General features: G+C 37.8%; 1 protein-coding gene across 3 annotated transcripts in view; it reads left to right on the top strand.

The window, feature by feature from the left end:
- The first annotated feature begins 5,819 nt into the window (after positions 1-5,819).
- LOC108040763 overlaps positions 5,820-18,724 on the top strand; it is a 46,861-nt gene continuing 33,956 nt past the window's right edge. For 2 of the 3 annotated variants that reach the window (XM_017118350.1, XM_017118351.1), the window contains exons 1-3: positions 5,820-6,008; positions 7,056-7,628; positions 16,440-16,709. In XM_017118350.1, the coding sequence (XP_016973839.1) occupies positions 7,188-7,628; positions 16,440-16,709 (711 nt within the window). In that variant the 5' untranslated portion in view covers positions 5,820-6,008; positions 7,056-7,187. The remainder of the gene's footprint in view (positions 6,009-7,055; positions 7,629-16,439; positions 16,710-18,724) is intronic. The other variant, XM_017118352.1, reaches the window with a different exon arrangement.

Below are 18,724 nucleotides of genomic sequence, written 5' to 3'. Positions count from 1 at the left end.
ATTCGCTCTTCCTCCGAGCACTCCTGAAAACCTTTTCAATTACTCACTAATATTTACCTTGCTCGTTGCGGGCGAATAGAAATTTATTTCATTTGACATTTGCTAGCTGAGCAGTCCAGACAAGCGGCACTTAGGCACGCGCCTTAGCCCCTGCCACGCCCCCAAAAAATGTTGTGCAACTATCACGTTCTAAAGTTTTCATCTTAGCTGATATCTCTCAGTGGAATATTTGTGGGGATGCCTAAAAGTGCATCTATGCGACTGTTTGTCATCGAATATTTATGGCCACTTAAAAGTATGCAATGAAAATTCGGAATTTATAGTTGCTCTGCTCAAAAGTGGCAATTGAAACGGCAATGAAATACGAATTTGTTGCTTAAAAAATACAGAAAAAATTGGTGACTTTTATGAGAGCGAATAATATCTCATTTATAAAGCCCCATCAATTTGTCCTGCTTGCTGTGTATCATCAAAGATCCCATCTTCATCGTTTTCTGTTCCGCGGAACCGACGTCGTCGTGACTCAGCCCCTCACACCTCCACTCACAAAAAAAAAGTCATTGGCCAGGCGATTTTTTCGTATTTCGTTGGCGGGTAAATAAAACCCAAATTATTATTGAAAAGATGCGATAGACAGGCGGGCGTCAATATCAGAGGGACAAAAGAAATACCGGCGAACATCGAAACCATTTTAATGAAATGAGATGGCAGGGGAATGGGAAACCTTTTTTTCCGTCCGAATTCAAACGATTCTCGTACCGCAATCGAATTCTAATAAGATTATGAGCGTTTTCATTGAGTGGATTTCGGCTACCTGTGAACGAAAGAGGCCAGGTAGTCGGCCAAGGAATGTGAATCGGTATGAGAGCTAGTTGTTAAGGAAGGGTGAAAAAGAGTCAAGGCCGGCGCTATATGTGTATTCAGTTACCACTTTTAAAATTTAGCTAACTATGAGAAAAATATAGAGTTGATATTGAGTATAATCTGATCGCAATGTAATTAAATGTATACATTTTCAAATATTTAAATGGTTAATGATATACCTACGTTTTACATATTCTGGGAAACATAAATTAAATAATATAGGCCAGCAAGAATACAAAATATTCTTCGCTTTACCCCCCAAATAACCCTAAATAATTTCTGGTAAAAATATATACCTTAATATGTAAGACATAAAGCAGACTTGAAACAATAAATTATTATTTAAATTATCCATATAATTTATCCGTATTAAATATTTTTATTTCGCTCTATCATAATGGTATTTTAGTGATCATTTATGAGTATCAAATATAAATGTTTAATATTAGAAATATGGTAATATTTCATTCAAAGACGATGTGGGTTACCAAATGTTAAATTTGTATTCAATATATTTTGGTTTAACATCAGAGTTGAATGCCCTCGTATTATTTTTCTTTTTATTTATAAATATTCCCCCATCTTAAGTGCTCCACAGTAAAATCTGTTCTCGTCGCAACTCACAATCAAAGTCGAACCCCCAGTTGATGACCAATAAAGTTGTCAACGCCGATAAAGTTATTAACATCGCTTAGATTAATTAATTTAATTTTCGTTGACCAATTTACACAGCTAATTAAAAGTGCCCCGGTCCCCCGATGGGACGGTCTCTTTCAAGTCACTAGAAGAGAATGCGTGTTTTCGGAATGCCTTAATGGGGAATGAAAATTGGAATGGGATTGGGAATGCGACCCTGGCTATTAGTTTCTATTACGAGCGCCGCACTTTGACTAATTGCCCATGGTCAGTGCCTGGCCACGAACGATCCGCGGAAACTGATTTACAAGTGTGTACAGAGAAAAATGCACAATCAGTCGCTGCAACAAAAGCCATACAAATTAATATAAATGGAATGGTACGTTATGCGTACTTCGTCATTTTATCAGTGATTTATGGATGGCTGTTTTGAAAACAAGCCATCATCCCAGCCAGATGCAATTTGCAATCGGGAAAAATACGCAAACTTCTCATAAAATGTCAATCAATACAAGGAAATTGAAGTGACGAAGAAGTACTCTTGCAATGATCAATACATTTATTTATGGTACTAAAACAAAGGGTTAATCATATTAAAGAGTAGAGACTTTTAATTCAAATTATTTCTTATACATAAGCTTTTAAGTATATTCAATGATACTTAAAAATATACAACACCAAATTAAAGTATTCACATAAAAGAAAACAACTATTGAAAACAAACAATTTAATTTTTATTACTCTCAGTGATCAGCCATTTCTTTTATATTTAATATTTATTATTCAGTATAAGAGATTGTATGGAATTCTGAAGGGAACAATTTAAGTACTTTAACCAAAACAATTTTACTTATAAAAATTACAATACATACTCCTAACTAGAGTATTTTTGGCACTAAAGGAAGCTCCCATCATCATCAATTGCAGCACATCGTCAATCGGCAATCGTCAGTTGGCAATCAGAGCGAAGTTTGCTCTTTTGACTCCAGTGTTCTTTTGCCGTATTATCACTTCGGTAGTGGGGCTTATCGGGAGTCCAGTCTGTCGATTGTAGGAGTAGTACTAAAGACTGAAAGTAGGAGGCGGAGTGGGTGTGGAATCAGCAATCGGCATCCGACAACCAGCATGTTGAGCTGCGCACAGCTGCTCTTCTTCGGCGGCTGATAAGAGTGAAAGGCGAGCTGAGGAAATGTCACTTTGGCATTGTTTTATGCAGTGCATACAAAATATATGACAAATCTTCGTATACCCATACAATTGAATAAAATGGGGAGAAAAAAAAGCGGGGGAAAAGAGCGCCACACAAAGTCCGAACGCGCCTTTTCCTGCCTTGCCAAAGTTTGCGATAAAAAAGGGGAAAAAACTTCTCGAATGCGTCGAATGCATACTAAAGATATGGCCAAGCCGATATGCATAGAAAAGAATAAAGCCAACTAAATGGGAGAAAGGGGGAAGGAAGTACGGAGAAAAAGAGAGGCAAACAAAGCCAAGAAAGAACAGAAGAAACTTTAGTCTTAAAAGGCGACCAGACGAAACGGCGTCGCCGGCATTTTGATAAACCATTGAAAATGTTAGAACAAAAAAAAATTATTAAACGAAGCTTTTTCCAATACGGAACGGAAATGCGGCACAGAAGCAGCAAAGTAAAAACCCAAGAATAAACGCCGCCTTCTATGGTTGTGTGGAAGCTATAGAAAGCAATAGAAACATTTGAATGATTATGAAAATACACCACAAATGGCACACTTAGGGGTCTATTAAATTGTTATATGTATTCCGATTAGATAAGCATAAGATTGCAAATAATTTAATTGTATTTATAAGACTTCCCTTGCGATTAAATTAGTGATTAATCCACGTGATAAGGGATTGTAAACAAAGTAGAGCGTAAAAGGATTAACTACCAATGATTATGTAATAGTTCTTGCAAATATAATAATCTGCTTCAATGCATAGGAATTTGTTCATAATACCTTGTTTAAGTAAACATACTTCTAATTGCATGTTTTTTGTAGAGCCTGATTTTACCTCCTAGATATTTCTGTTTTACTCCCCCTTAATTACCCCCTTCTTATTCCCATGTTCCTATAATCTTACAATGATAAGATAGGGGCTGACACAATAGTCCCTCAATCATAATTTTGATATGTTAGCCCCGAATGGATTTCCAAATGTATGTATTAGAAGAACTTTTGTCTCCCATTCCTCGATCACGTTTTTAAAACCCCCAATCATGATCCGATAATCACAACAAATTACACGACACAGCCCAGACATGGGAACATTGAGAGCACAGCCAATAAAGTTATCAAACCACTTGTGACGGTCGCCAGACACAAAATCAAAAAATAAAATCCATTTCAAATGCGGCCGAACAACACGTCGATTTCCGAGAATCCCCAAAAAACACCAAACATAAAAACATGAGAAGCGATGCGCGAGACACGACAAATTTTCATCGCATTTATATCCGAAATTAAAAAATTATGCCTGGCGCCAGACGAAAGAACCCATCCAAAATAATACAATTTATAGACTCATGAATGGCGTGTCAATTTGGTAATTGGAAACTAAAACCGGGGAGTAGCCAAAAACTTATAGATCGTCCAGAGATGGCACGTTCCGTCTTTGAGTTTGGCGCAAAGTAAAGAAAGATAGCGATTGGCGGTGATTTGCATAATTGCGTGATTCGCATACCGCAAAATTTGCATGTGTGCCAGTATGTGAAATTCACTGTGAATCATCTTTATGATGGGCTAGATGGAAGCCCAGACAACTCTTAGACCGATGAGTCCATCCATGGTAATTTAGTCTTCAATGATACAATGAGTCAAGTGCTGTTCGCTTGTCGAGTGTTCTATTATTTCATTCGGAAAAAAAGAATTAACGCAATCAAACGATTCCCAAACCGATTTTGGAACATTGAACTGGACCAGCATGCAACAATTTGTGGTACGTTTGGAGAGACCGTAAACCTATTAAATCCCTAGTACGAGGCAAAGGGAACAACCTGTTTTCAAGCCACCAACGCAAGGGAATCTGAAGGGAGGAGGGATATAAATCTGTTCACAAAGAAACAAAAGAAAAACCACTTTAATTAAATAAGTTGAACTAAAAATACTATATATGAAAGATGGAGGAACATATTAAAAAAATAAATATCTACCAATCTGATCGTATCCAAGTGCCTAAGTCTTATTTTATCTCCCATATTCGCATTCATCACATTAATAATATTTTATTCCTGCTATGTGAAGGAATTTCTCAACTGTGCGTTTGAGTTGAACATCCGTGAGGTTGCAAGTCAGTTTGTTTTGGGAAATTTAAATTCCCAACCAGGAAGCTCTTATAAGTTTTTTAACAACAATAACGATAACAACTCGTTTTTTACAATTTTATAGAATATTTACTTTAAAAATTCCGATTAAAATAAATTGACAACAATAAAACAACACAAAAACTTCCAGGCATATTTAAATAATTGGATTGAATTAAACTAACCGAAACCAAACGTTTAATATCTTAGAAAACCATTTGATTCAATTTATGTTGTGTTTTAACTGTATAGAAATATTTCCGAAATTCTTTCTCTATTAGATATAACGCTTGGAAATTCCAGGAAATAAAAGATAATTTTTTGTTCTTTTTGGGTAATGCCCTAATGCTGACTAAATGAGCAAATCAAAATACTGGGAAATTATCATCGCAACTCGAACGTCGCACACTGGGATAAGTCCCACATAAAAAAGGAGAAAAATGTAAGTTGGTAAAAATGTATTAAATTAAGTCCCACATCTCAAGCAATTAAATAGTTCTCTTAGGTCTTTGCGTTACTAAATTTAAAATAATAAAATGTATAATATTTTCTACTGAAGATTACAGTTTTTAGAAATAAAATGAAGTTAGAAACATAAAGAAATAACTTATATTGACAAAATTCTGTATTAAAATTAAATGTATTAAAAACCCATGTTGGTGTTTTTATGAGTACAGCTTTGTTAGATTTTCAACTTGAATTGATAAAATAAAGAATCGCGTAACATTAGCTTCTAAAACTGTTTATAAAAAAAAATGTACAAAAAAATAGGCAGCACTGCTATTGGCAGTACCTTAACAAATAGTTTTAGTATTTGTTTTAAGAGAATTCTCAGTTGAGGGCATTACAAAATAATTGAAAATTGAAAACATTGTTTTCTTGCTCTGACCGACCCACTGTGCAGCCCACTGTGCGCCTCTCGAACATGTTCGAAGCAACACCCGCATGCCGATGCACAAGATTCGACGGCAAACCAGTTTTCGGTTGCGCCAGTCATCGACGGGCAGCTCGCGTGGACAGTTCGCCTTCGCTTCGGTCGCTCGTTTGCTTTGCGCGACCAACTCAATTTGAAAATAAAATTTTGGCCAATAACAAAATTTGTTTTTTTAATTGCCAAATCAAAACCACATCGAAATACCGCAAAGAAATGCGACGCGACGCGCTGCCAACTAATTCAATCTAACTTAAAGAAGTATGTGCAATCAACCAAGAAACCAATTACCATCGAAACCAAATTCATGAATTAATATGTCAGCGGAAATATCAAAACAAACGTGTTTGGCATCCCATATGCGAAAGCAACGCGCCAAGAAAATATAAATAATATGCCCAACCGACGTCAGCAAACAAACTGATCCGGCCAATAAACAGCTCGAAAAGTGCCTGAGAATCGGTGCGAATGCCAAAAGATACATTTGTATCTTTCGGATTGCACTTTGCAGTTCAGTTCCCCTTCCCTTCCATTCCCCAAACCCATCCACGCAGTGTTTATTGTGCGAAAGTAAAAACTACCTGCAACAGACTTCAAGACCTGCCCAGACCGAAAAACCCGAAAAAGAAAACCAGTTTTGTGAAAATTATTGACTGCGCTCTTGTGTTGGTTTTAGTTTAGTTTTTGTTTCTTGTTATGCTTCTTTTTTTTTGCTATTTCTTGGCTGCACTCCTTTGTGGATTGCTGAAAGGAAAATGGCAATAATAACAAGCAGAAATTGGCGGCTACCACTGGACAGATAGAGGAGTCATAAATTAAGTGAGCGGAATGGATAGCAGTGATAAGAAATGCAATTGAGGGAGACATAAATTACCCAAAGTGTCAAGGGGTTCTAGCTTAAAAAACTGAGGTGTAAACAAGGGCTTGGCATAAAAGGTTTTGTAGTTTAGTTGTTGTGAAGTTAACGATCATTATTATATTTAAATTAGTCCAGTAAAGATTTTTGAAAATTTAAAATAATGAAAAGACAATATATTTTATCAAATTATTATTGATATATTAATTATTACTCTTTTGGATCAGAGTCGCGATCCACAAGTCAATACACTTGATTGATCATTGCAAACAATGAAATATATCTAAGAAGCTGACGAACTAAGCCAACACAATGTTTGATAAAGACAAATAGAAAACCACAAACCGTATTCATTTTTAAACACACAATGAAGTTAAATGAAACGCAATAAACTTTTGATTTATTTATGAGAAGTACCTAATGGAAACCTCCCTTCGATTCTCCACCCACAGTCAACTCGAAAAGTGCAACATTCCCCCATAAATAATAAGCAAGCGTTGCAGTTAAGTTACCGCTTAAATCAACGATCCAACTATCAAGAAAGGAAAAACCTTCAACCTAGGCTTAGTAAAAAGGAACGCAGAATGCTGATGCACACCACGTCCATTTCCACAACGTCGACGGCCACCATGACCAACTCATCGTCCTCGGCCACGCCCACTCCGGGCTCGACCTCCTCCAACAACAGTGCCACGCTCGAGACGCTCCACCAGCAACAACAGCAGCAGCAGCAGCAGCTGCAACAACAGTTGCAGCAATTGCACACGAATGTGGCCAACAATTCGCGGCCCCCCTCGCGGGCGCCCTCCATCCTGGACAGTCCCACCCTGGCGCGTGTGGAGCGGGCCCGACTGCGGTTGGAGCAGCAGGAGCGCGAGCGGGAACGGGAGCGGAGCAGCCAGCGGGAGGGGGGCGGCAGCATGGGCGGAGGAGGCGGCGGGGGCGGCAGCAGCACTGGCACTGGCAGCACCGCCACAACCATGAATCGTGAGGATAGCCTGGAGCGCAGCATTTTGGATCCCAAGGTGAGCTTCGATAAAACTCTGCACGCAAAGAAACAACACATAAATAAATATACTTTACTAAAAAATCATAACAAAAAAGGTTCAAAACTTTATCACTTTTAAATTAGGATATCCAATTTTTTTTAAATTGATATCAATAAAAAATATTTTAAATTTTTTTTAAATTTTTTCAATTTATTTTTATTTTGGGAATCGAACTTCGGATCTTACACATCTAAGGCCAAAACGACAGGTCTTTTAAGACCAACAAACTTTGCAATAAAACCCAGATTCTAATCAAAATAAGTCTTAGAACATTTTTTCGAAAAATTGTTAATTTTCTTACATTAACAATTAAAGAAGACAAAAAGTCTTTCTTTAAAGAGTCTTTTTGAAAGCAACATTCTTATTTTAAGAACCTGAGATTCAATTTCTTTCAATTAAGACCAAGTAAGTCTTAGGTAAAGCATTTTGTTCTTTAATTTGTAACGTGCTTTTCCCTCAGTGTGCCGAGTCTACACACTCGTAGGATATAAATTACAATTAGGAGGGACGCGAAGGGGGGATCGAGGAAAGCCTACGTGATAATGACGGCCCAAGTAACCGAGTTCATTATCGCGGCGACTCATCTGCGAGAGCATCTCGACAATCTGGTCGAAGCATATATTTTTATCTTTTAATTTATTGAAATTTTTCGTCAAATAATTCTTGGATACCTTGAGAGCTTGATAAATGTCGGGCTATAGAAATTTGTTAAATGTTCCGAGCACCGCCTTCTCAGAGCTTTCATCATACAAAATCGAATTCTTTAAAATGGCTGGAGAGAATCCACAGAAATTCTTGACATGCTACATTCCAAAAGCTTGCATCATCCAAAATAAAGTCCCTAAAATGTGATCTCATAGATTACCCCAGTTCCAAATGACTTGTTTTTACATTTATTGGAAAAAAGAAACACTTTAAATTGGGTGTTTCAAGAAAATTAAGTGCTATTAAAAAATTACTGCTATTAGTGTATTTAATAGTTTATTTTAATGAACGACCAAAAGAGTTATTTTCCAATTAAAACTTCTTCAAATCCAAGGGTCTTTAAAAATATTGATAATATATGTCCAGCCTAGACAAATGCTTGTGGTATATATTTTAATGTATTTAAATACGCCCTTAATGTTCAGTTAGACATCCGATCTCTTCCATCCTCATAATGCTCTTATTAGATTTGGTCCATAACCAAAAGAAATGCCTCCATGATGCTGCAAATTAGTGGCTACCTTCTACTAAAACCAAATGAGGCACGTTGAAAGAGGAAAAGGCAAATAGAACAGACGCTAGGTGGATGGAGTGAGTAAGGCCTAAACCAAATAAGCCATACACACATTTTTTGCTGGCCAGACCGCAGTTCTTGACAGGGCCATTTCACTAATGGCCCAAGTCCCCTCCCCTCGGGCAGCTGCACCCCCTTTGGGCTATAGGTTACTGACTTGTCCGTCTAAAGAAACAGATACTCCGGCTACTTCTCGCTGTCCGAGCACGACCTTCTGGCTGTATGTAAATGCTTTTTATTTTGTTATTATTTTGTTAACGCTCTTATCGCTGGCGGTTTTTATCTTGACTGGAGGTCTCATCATCTGGCAAAAGCCTCTTTAGGCTCTGCTCTTTTTTTATTTCTTTAAAGCTTACTAAGGAACAGAACTTAGTACCTCCTGAGTATCTTTGCATATATGGAAATGGCCGGGGTTGGGTTGCCTGGTCAGGTAGCTTAGAGCCAAGTTCTCAGGTAGCTGGCCTCAGTCCATGGTTGAAAACATAAACTGAGATAATGAATTGCGAAATGTATATATCTATTAGGTAGACAATAACAATGTTACGCTCGTAGATAGCACAGAGCTAACATGAAATGTAGATAGGATTTTGGTGAACTCGTATCTCTGATATTTAGGGTAAGTCTTTACCTAAGAACGAATGGATATGATTGAAAAGATAATATATTTTTTGCTTGTACCACATTTAGTGCTTTGATTATTTGGAGTAACTTGCTCTTAGTTCCACCAAAGTTGTGCTCTTAGTTCTCATGTCACATCATCAATTCTGTTTGGCCCTTAGCCAGCAGCCCTCAAAAGCCAAGTCAAGACTGATTACCTGATACAGGCAGAGCTTTTTCCTGCCGCCGCCCTCTTGTCAACTCGTAACAAATTGTACGTAAGAGTTTTCGGGCCAAATTGCCTGCATAATTTCAGGTGGGACTCCCATCCCCCGGCCCCTGGAAAACTGCAGCCAAAATATTGGCGCAGCTTACTTGGGTGAACTATTCCTTTTTCTGCTCCGTCAATAGACGGCGCCCTTTGGTCTCCTAAATCTTGCAGGATTTTCTTGCACGAAATCGATACAAATTGCGCAAGAGGCCTGGAAATACGATTTTGGGTCAGCCCTTTTTGCAGCAAGGTAGAGAGACCAAGTCCTCAGATCGTTGAACTCGCGGCAAGAAAATAACACCTCAAGTGCCAAGTCATAATTAGTCACACTTAAAAAGGCATTGGCCCAAAGACAACGCGGCCCGTTAGTTGGCCATGCGAAATATGAGCAAAAGTGAGGCAGACACCGCAGAGCGAAGACAAAACTCGGTAACTAGAAACTGAGACTGAGACCAGTGGAAAGCCAGAAAGTGCCGAGCAGCAAAAGCTGCCGGACTATGAGATATATGTTTGACCCACACTGTGGAGGAGACCATGTCCATCTTGCAGCGGCTCGTTGCACTCGACTGCAGTTGCAAAAGGGCCCAGTTGAGGGCGCATCTGGAGCAGAAAGGTGGTTCCAGTGGGGAGACCTCGAGAAAGTAGAAATCTCTTTCATTTTTCACCATCACATTGTATGGCAATTTTTTTCATAACCGACCCTCGACAATGCTAGGACCCACTGCCACGTAAACAATTTCAATAAATTGTACATTCAATGTCAATTTATTTTCTGCTCTTTTGGCGCGCAATTCAATTTAACGGGCCACACATTCCACACGAATATGTGAAAATGTTCTGTTGGGCACAGCGTTTTTGCAACATTTTACAAACAAAAAAATCTAACAAAAAATAGAATGATAAATGAAAAATACATGTTTTTGTATTTTACATGCCCGAATGCGCAGAGAGGCCTTAGAAATGGTCAGTAAATGCGAGTGCTTCGCTGCCAAATGGTCGAGTGTCGGGGTTGAGTTTTAGATGGGCCTTGGGTGATGTATGAGTCAGTTTTTGGGATCATTCGCTTTTCGGGGAGAGAATGTGTGTAGAGGAAGATCTGCTGGCGAAATGAGAAAGTTACGATCAGGGGGGTCGTGTTTTTAACAGAAATATGACTCATGTCTTGCAATTAAGTCAGAAATGATATAATCCACTGAATTATCATTGAATCATGCATGAAAATATTGAGTATTAGTTAAACTCTACCAAATCAATGTGGTATGAATTCAATTCTGAATGATTAATGATTTAAAGGCTTAATTCTTAAAAAGTGCTCATCATTACATACTTTAAAATTAATCGAGGCTTACATATAGGAATTAGGTTGAACATTTTATGTACATAGATCAGATGTATTTTGCAACCAAATTTCAACCAAAGAGATTTGTTTGGCACCCAATTAGAAGACCGATTAAAATTTGCCTAAATTGCCCTATAGATCCTACAATAGTAAGGAAATAACCAAAAATATTTCTTGTTACCAACTTCTTTAAAATTTATTTAAAAAATAAAAAAACTTAATATGCGTAATCTGGTTCAATCCACACATATAACTAGACACAACCCCTTTCTTCAATTAGTCAGCCATAAATTTGTCCAAAAATAGAAGCAAAACACAAACTCGGTTCGAGAAAGGGGAGATTGTTGAAGAACAACAACAATAGCAGTAAACCTAGTAACCGCCGAAAGGTAAATAAATAGAAAACAGAATTTCCGTGGGGTTGGGCCAAACTGCAGCCGGGTAATTTGAGTCGTTTGGCCATTTGCTTGTTGGAATTGCCTTCGTGCACGCAATGCCCGTTGAATAAATCGTTGAATAAATCGAGAGACAAGTGAGCGACGCACACACATATATTACTCTTATCGGTGGGGAAAATAGAGCAAACCCCACCGAAAAAAACCCCTCGGATAAACTAAAAGTAAACTAAACAACAGCATTTTTGGGGGATACCAAAAAGACAGAAATAAAGAGCTGAGGAAAGACAAAAGCGTTGCAAAGACGACACGCAAGAAATGCGTAAAAATAAAAATGAGCCGAAAAAAATAATACAGAGAAAATCATTTCATTCAACCCCACCCACAAGCCATCCCAACCCACTGACAACCCCTCGTTGTTTTCATTCATAAAGGCGAAAAAGAGAGGAAAACTTTAGCGGAAAATATGCTCCACAATAAAATATACAAATAAATGGCCGGGCTTAATGCAAATAAAAGGGGGATGGGCTGGTTGGGAGGCTGTGTAGCTTTGATAGGCTCTTCGAAATGGGTGGAAGGGGGTGGTTCTGGGTGGTGGGGGTGGTGGGGCAGCTGCTGTCAGCTACGCGAGGGAATTTTCCAGTCAAGGCAGAAAAACCAAATGGCACACAGAAGTGCAATTTTCGTCGGCGAATTGGGGTAAAAGGGGAGCAAATCACAAATGCAAAAAGGAAATGCCAATGGAAAAATGTTTTTCCTGCTGCGAATTGGCGGACGGGGGGAAAAGACGCTGTCTTAAAGCTTTATTTTTGGGTTACATTTCTCGGTCTGAACAATTGCATTTAATATTTTGTGGCTTCTGCGTTTATTGGGTCTGTCGGAACGTTTTGAAGTTCCGTTCTTGTTTTTTTGTTTTTTTTACATATCTCAATTTGGTTTCCCTCTCCGGCGTGTAAAGTGATATATCACAATTAAGCAGCTACACAGTGACCCACTAAATTCAACAGCAGCAACAAACAGCACACTGGGAAAAAATTTAATATGGTTTTTTAAGAGGAACAACAGAACTTTTTAAAAACGTAAAGGCCAAAATATGCACATACATTTTGCGGTAGGAATTTTATTTTCCAGTGCACAACAGCTGCAACACTTTTTCTCCATTTTCTTAATGCATTTTGATAGATTGCATTAAGTGCGTGGAGATGGCATAATGTAGAGCAACTTTTAAATTGATTGCATTTGGGGACTGAACGGGGTGTTGTGGGTGGGAAAAGAAATGTAAGTGTGAAAGGGCTGACCTCGACCGAAGATCACGAAAATTTGTTAAACAACAAATGATTCAATTTGTTCGAGTCTACCACTTTTTACATTTTATATCACATTCGGAAAAGGCATTGAGAAACATATGGCAAACTTTCATTCTGTCTATATTACCAGCAGTTGCTTTTTTCATAAATTTTAAGTAAACAAATTTAAGAAAACTGTTTACACAGCTATTGAGAAATAAATTAAATAAAAAGAGAGGGGTTTTAAAGAACAATACCCTTGTTCCAAATATATTTGGGAAATATTTAGTTTCTTAAAGAGAAAGAAGAATACTGCTTCAATCTCACATCAAAACAAGTAAAATTCATAATTTCCTATTTGTTTTCATTTTAGTTTAAGCTTTTAGAAAGCCAGATTGTTATAAATTATTTTGGAACTAATTAGACATATATGTACATGAAGGTATCTTAGATCTTGAAAAAGATTTGGCACACTTCTGCAGACTTTTATAGCGCAGTTATTAGCTTTAACAACTTGTAGAGCACATTAATTTCCTTGTTTTTCATCCATTACGATGAGTTAGAACTGCATTTTGAGCGGAATTTCCCAGATCATCCACCTCGCTCTGACAGTTACTTCCATGGTCGAAAGCTTCTGGGATCACGCTTTCCCAGCTTCCTCATTTTTTGCGACGACAGCAATTTGGGAGCAGGAGAAATGTTTCTTAGGAAATCTGTCGAGACAATGGCAACTGCATACGATTTGCATATTACATCAACATGTTGCATGCCGGCACAGTCAAGATTGCAGTTTGTTGCAACGAAATGTTGCATATGCAATTGAGTTAAGCGCCCTGCACTCGCCTCCTTTGCCACGCCCCTCCCCCTCAAGTTAAACGAGGCGTGGCAACGAGATGCACCCAAAGATGATGATGATGACGATGATGTGGAAGACACAGCCGCATTGCAATCAGTTTTTGCTTTTGTTTTCGCTGCATTTTTCTGTGGCAAGTCGAATGCGTGAGTCGGGCGAGCATTTGTTTCCCAAGTTTCTGTAACTTTGTGGGGGGCTACATGCACTTGCCTCACTTAAAGCCTGTCTTCGCTTTAAATATTCACAAACGAGCGCAGAAATAAGCAATATATGCTTAGGCCTCTGGGCGCCACGCCCCCTTCGCCCCTTCGGAACAAAAAAATTATTCATTGCTCTTTGTGTATAATTTCTTTATAATTGCCATTTCCCGTTTTAATGAATTGTTTATACTATAAAGAGAAATATACAACGAGAACTGCAATAAAGACAGGGGTCATGGCAACAGTACAATGCAAACGTTCATGTGCCCCCGAATGGGGCAACCTAAAACGGAGACCCAAACCCTATCGCAGATACGGACACACGCAGATACACTGAAAAAAATAGTATAGATAAAAAATATACATGTGTATTGAGAAATATTTTAGCCGGTCTTGGGATAAATGTATTACTTAAAAAAATAATTATTATGATTGCCACATTTTTGATATAAAAATACTTCAATTTCTGTACTTATAAAGATATAATATTAACTATAGCAATATATTATAATTAATCCATACAGTTAAAATAAAATAAATGTTAATTATGGATAAATAATGAAAAATGTTCTTAAAGACATAAATCCTCTATTCAGATATTATTTAAATACAAAAATGTAAATTTTTTTAAAAAGCAGATTATTTTTGAAATAATTTGAAATATCTTTTGTAGTAAACTCAGAATAAATGTTGTCATAAAAAGCTTATTACAATTTTTTTTCGGTATATTCACAAATACAAACTGAGGGGCAATCGTGGGCTGACCATTTCCATTGCTTCCGTTCTCCACTTGTTATGGTTGCTGTTGCACTTTACTCAATTTTTTGGGGGTAGGTTGCTGCAACTGTTTGCATGACAAACGGAAATTGTTTTCATTTGATTAGTGCGGGTTGCGTGGAAGGTGTGTGTTGTGTGTGTGCCACATGAGGGGGTTTTTTTTTTTTTTGAAAGAAGGGGATGTTGGATACCAGTGGTACGACCCCCTAACCATAACCGCATTCTGCTACAAGGGCACGAACTCTTAATGCATTTGCCGACCGCTTTGGGGCTTCCAGCGTAAATTGCGTTGATCAAGATAATGACCACGATGATGACGATGATGATGTGTATGTGGATGAAGGTGTGTTGTCCAGCCTAGACTTTGTTTTTTACGAGCTTTTAATGGTATAATAGGACCAAGGAGTGCTGCACTCACACATCATTAAGGCGAGTCGTGTGGGGCGGTATTTTATGGCTGTTTGTGGATAACAGTCATTCATCATGGTAGTTACACTCTAGTTACCTATATTTCAGCTTTAAAGCGAAAGGTTTCCTGATAAATAAATCTTTTTTTGCTGTAATATTGCTAAAGTATTATTTCACATACAAAAACCAATTGTAAAACCTCTGCAATGAATTTATGTTTTCCCCAAATGCATAATTTAAAGTTTTACTACTCCCCATCCATTTGAGAGTGACTCATTTAAATGGATCGATTACTTCAACCCTATTAATAGTTCACCTACCTCAACAAATGTGCTCATAAATTTTCTTAGGAATTTTATTTCTTGTTCGGCTCTCTTGGAGCAAATTAGTCAACCCTATCTGGGAGAATAGATTTATTTTTGTCGTAAGCTTATCAATCGATGGCGTTTAGTTTAACGTTCCTCGACTCTTATCGGTGAATTCTAAATTCTTTAAAACACAGCGCCGGCAATGAGCCGCCAACCAATGGCCAGAAGTTGACATCATACCCCGGGTATGTGTATGTAGTGTGTACTTACACCCGCTGCAAAATGAAAATGAAACACAACCAAGGCAAATAGAATTAATATTGGTAGCGCGTTTGGCTTCGTATGACATCATAGTTGGGGGAGTGTGTAAGGGAGGCAATCATTGTGGAGTGGAAAGGGGGGTGCTGAGTGCTAAGTGGGTGTAAAGTGCGTGTGGCTCTTCCATAACTTACTCTCTATGCTAAAAACATATACCTATGTCATGGGTTAATTATGAAATAATTTTTTATATACATATATGTAAAGGGAATTTCTACCTTGAAATTTTAATCTGGAAAAATAATATTTCAAGCAAGAAATAAATCTAAAATACAATTTTATATTATGAAAATTAATGATGTGGTTAATTTTAGCCATAAGTATAAAATCTTAAAAAATGCACACAAATAATATTCCTGAAATATACAAATTTCTCAATTGGAAAAAACATAATTTATTTAATTTTAGAAATTCCAAACCAATTTAAGTCTCGTTTTACCAAATACAACTTTTATTGCTTACATAAACTATATCAAAAACTATATATTTTAGTTTTTCTCTATTGGAAAATTGGCAGCAATTTAATTGACAATAAAATTCCCATTTATTTCTGTTTTTTTCGTTCCCACACAAAACTCGAAACCTCTCTCTTACATAACCGCAAACAAAAATATACCGAAAAATATTTACTCAACCCCGCCCCTTGTTTCTACCTTTTCCCACTACAAAAACAACACAACAACTACTCCCCTCGATAAATGAAAAACCCCCCCGCACCCCGTTGAACAACGATCGGGAAAACGCAAAACAATTTAGAAAGAAACGGCGCCCTGGCATCAGATGTGGACGCATATGAAACGCCTCTCGCACGCCTCCAAAGTCAATTCCACGAGCAGTCTGACCGCCCAGAAAACCGATGTGGGCGTGGGCCATCATCCGAACATGACACCCAGTGCAACAACAACGGCCACAACAACAACAACAGCGAACTCCTCCACACCCGGGAAATGCATTCTATTCCCGGATAAGACGTCCTCGCTGAAAAGCTCTATGTATACGCAACAGGTGTACTTCAGGCCCGATATGGTACGAACTTTAGCTAATTTTGTAGAGTTTATTGGCATGGTTTTGGATTGACTCTTGGTTTTGGTTCTTGGCTACCACAAAACAGTAGACATTGCTGAAAATTCGCTTTAAGTTTGTTTGCCCTTGGCACTTTCCACCAATCTCCTGTATCTATTTAAGCCCTAATTTACGTTAATTTCATTTTTCGCTAATGGTTTTATGGATCTTTGACTTTGGTTTCGTTACACAATAGCTTAAGCGTTTCGTTTCTCTAGTAAAAAAAAATATTTAAACCTGATTTCAAATCCTATGGGGAATTTTTAATGCATCCAAAACACTTCAACGTTCAGCGTTGCATTAAGCGCAGCGTTGAGCAGAACAAATATATGAATGCAATAATCATAATCATAATAATAATAATAATCTTCATAAACCAACGACATAGCAAAATGTCAGCAGAAAAGGGACAAGTGCACCACAAAATCAGTAAGCATAACTTTATGGTGCATGCAAAGTTAAGCATTATGGGGGTTGGCCATGAATATGCGGCATTATGCAAGGGTACTACAGTGGAGATCAAATATAGTAAATGATATTATACGACATGCAATTTTATAGTGCACATAATATTTTTTCAACAAAGTCTCTGGCAATCTTTTTTATAAGCTGTTTAAAAAAGATTAAAATTTAAGTCTTAGACAAACAAATATTATACAATCTTCAGCATAAGTTTTAGAAGGTCTTTGATAAGCTATCTGTTAATAAAACTGCTACATAGTTTTTACTGTGCACCACATGACTACAATCTCCTACTCCATCTACATATAAAAAGCTCCAAACATTTCCAACCCCTCAGTTCAACCCCCACTTTTTATACGCACTGCACTTGTTTTACTATACTTATTTTACTATGCAATATAAAAGTATTTTCATGCTGTGCCAGCAGCACCACAACAAATTTAGTTTGACATTTTGCATGGCATTTTGTGAAACTTTAGGAAATGGCTTACAGAAAATATTTACAAGCCTTTACAGCGGACAGCTATTTAATGTCAGCTACGTGCCGCTGTCATAAGCTTTAAGATAAATCAGCTCAGGGTCAGAAGTATCTTTGGTCGGTGGAAACATAAACAACGCTCTCAACGAGAAATGATGCCAAGAATCTGGGGAGGGGGCAGCTGAAAAGCGTGAAGGTGTAGGCAAAGGTCGGCATATGCAAATTGCATTTTAGGATCTCTCAGTGGTTCTTGTCATTTGTGGTTCATTGTTCAGCAGCTGACATTTAGGTGGAAAGAGCAGGGGGCGGCAAACAAAGGAAAACCGGCTAAAGTTAAAACCATACCGGCCGCTTTTTTTCGAAATAAAAAAAAAACCTGTACAACTCTGTTTTTTATACCAGCTACGCGAAGAGTAAAAGTATGTTCGTTGGAAAGTACGAAAGAGCTAGATTTAGGTATTAATCTGGTAGATTCTAGAAAAGCAAGTTAAATAGAAAAAATTTTTAGAGACATTCTAAAGAAATTTTTTAAGGTGGTTTATATTTATATAATTTATAGCATCGAACAAATATTTCAGAAGTTATAAAGACATTTAGTTTAACTTGTTCAATGAAGTTAAAGCTAGCATACATTTCAATGGTATGGGCATATTTGTTTTAAAATTGGTAAACAGAGTAACGGGTACATGATAGTCGTGACAGTCGCTTTTTGTTTTTGTTCAATATCAAGACACATTCGAAGCTTCATTAACATAATTGATGCGCCATTGGACGGCTCTGCGGCTGCGAGTCTTCGAGCCATTATATTGTCTTCATGGCTTGGGGCAGAGCGAATCGTTGGACAGGTTTTCCGGCGCATGCGCACCGTCGAACCGGTTTCCGATGGATGGCCAGTTACAACCCAACGATCAACGATCCACCATCCCCAACTTGAAGCTCTCATCTCCAATTCTGCCTGCGCGATCCGCACTGTAATTTTCAATTTCATTTCGAGATCTTCGCTTGACGTTTCTGCCTTTTTGGCCGCCAGCGAAATCGA

Source organism: Drosophila rhopaloa, unplaced genomic scaffold (assembly GCF_018152115.1).
Source record: "Drosophila rhopaloa isolate 14029-0021.01 unplaced genomic scaffold, ASM1815211v1 contig_2, whole genome shotgun sequence".
NCBI classification, from domain to species: Eukaryota; Metazoa; Arthropoda; class Insecta; order Diptera; family Drosophilidae; genus Drosophila; species Drosophila rhopaloa.
The sequence above is the reverse complement of the archived record's forward strand: the minus strand, read 5'-3'. Positions and strand labels throughout refer to the sequence as shown.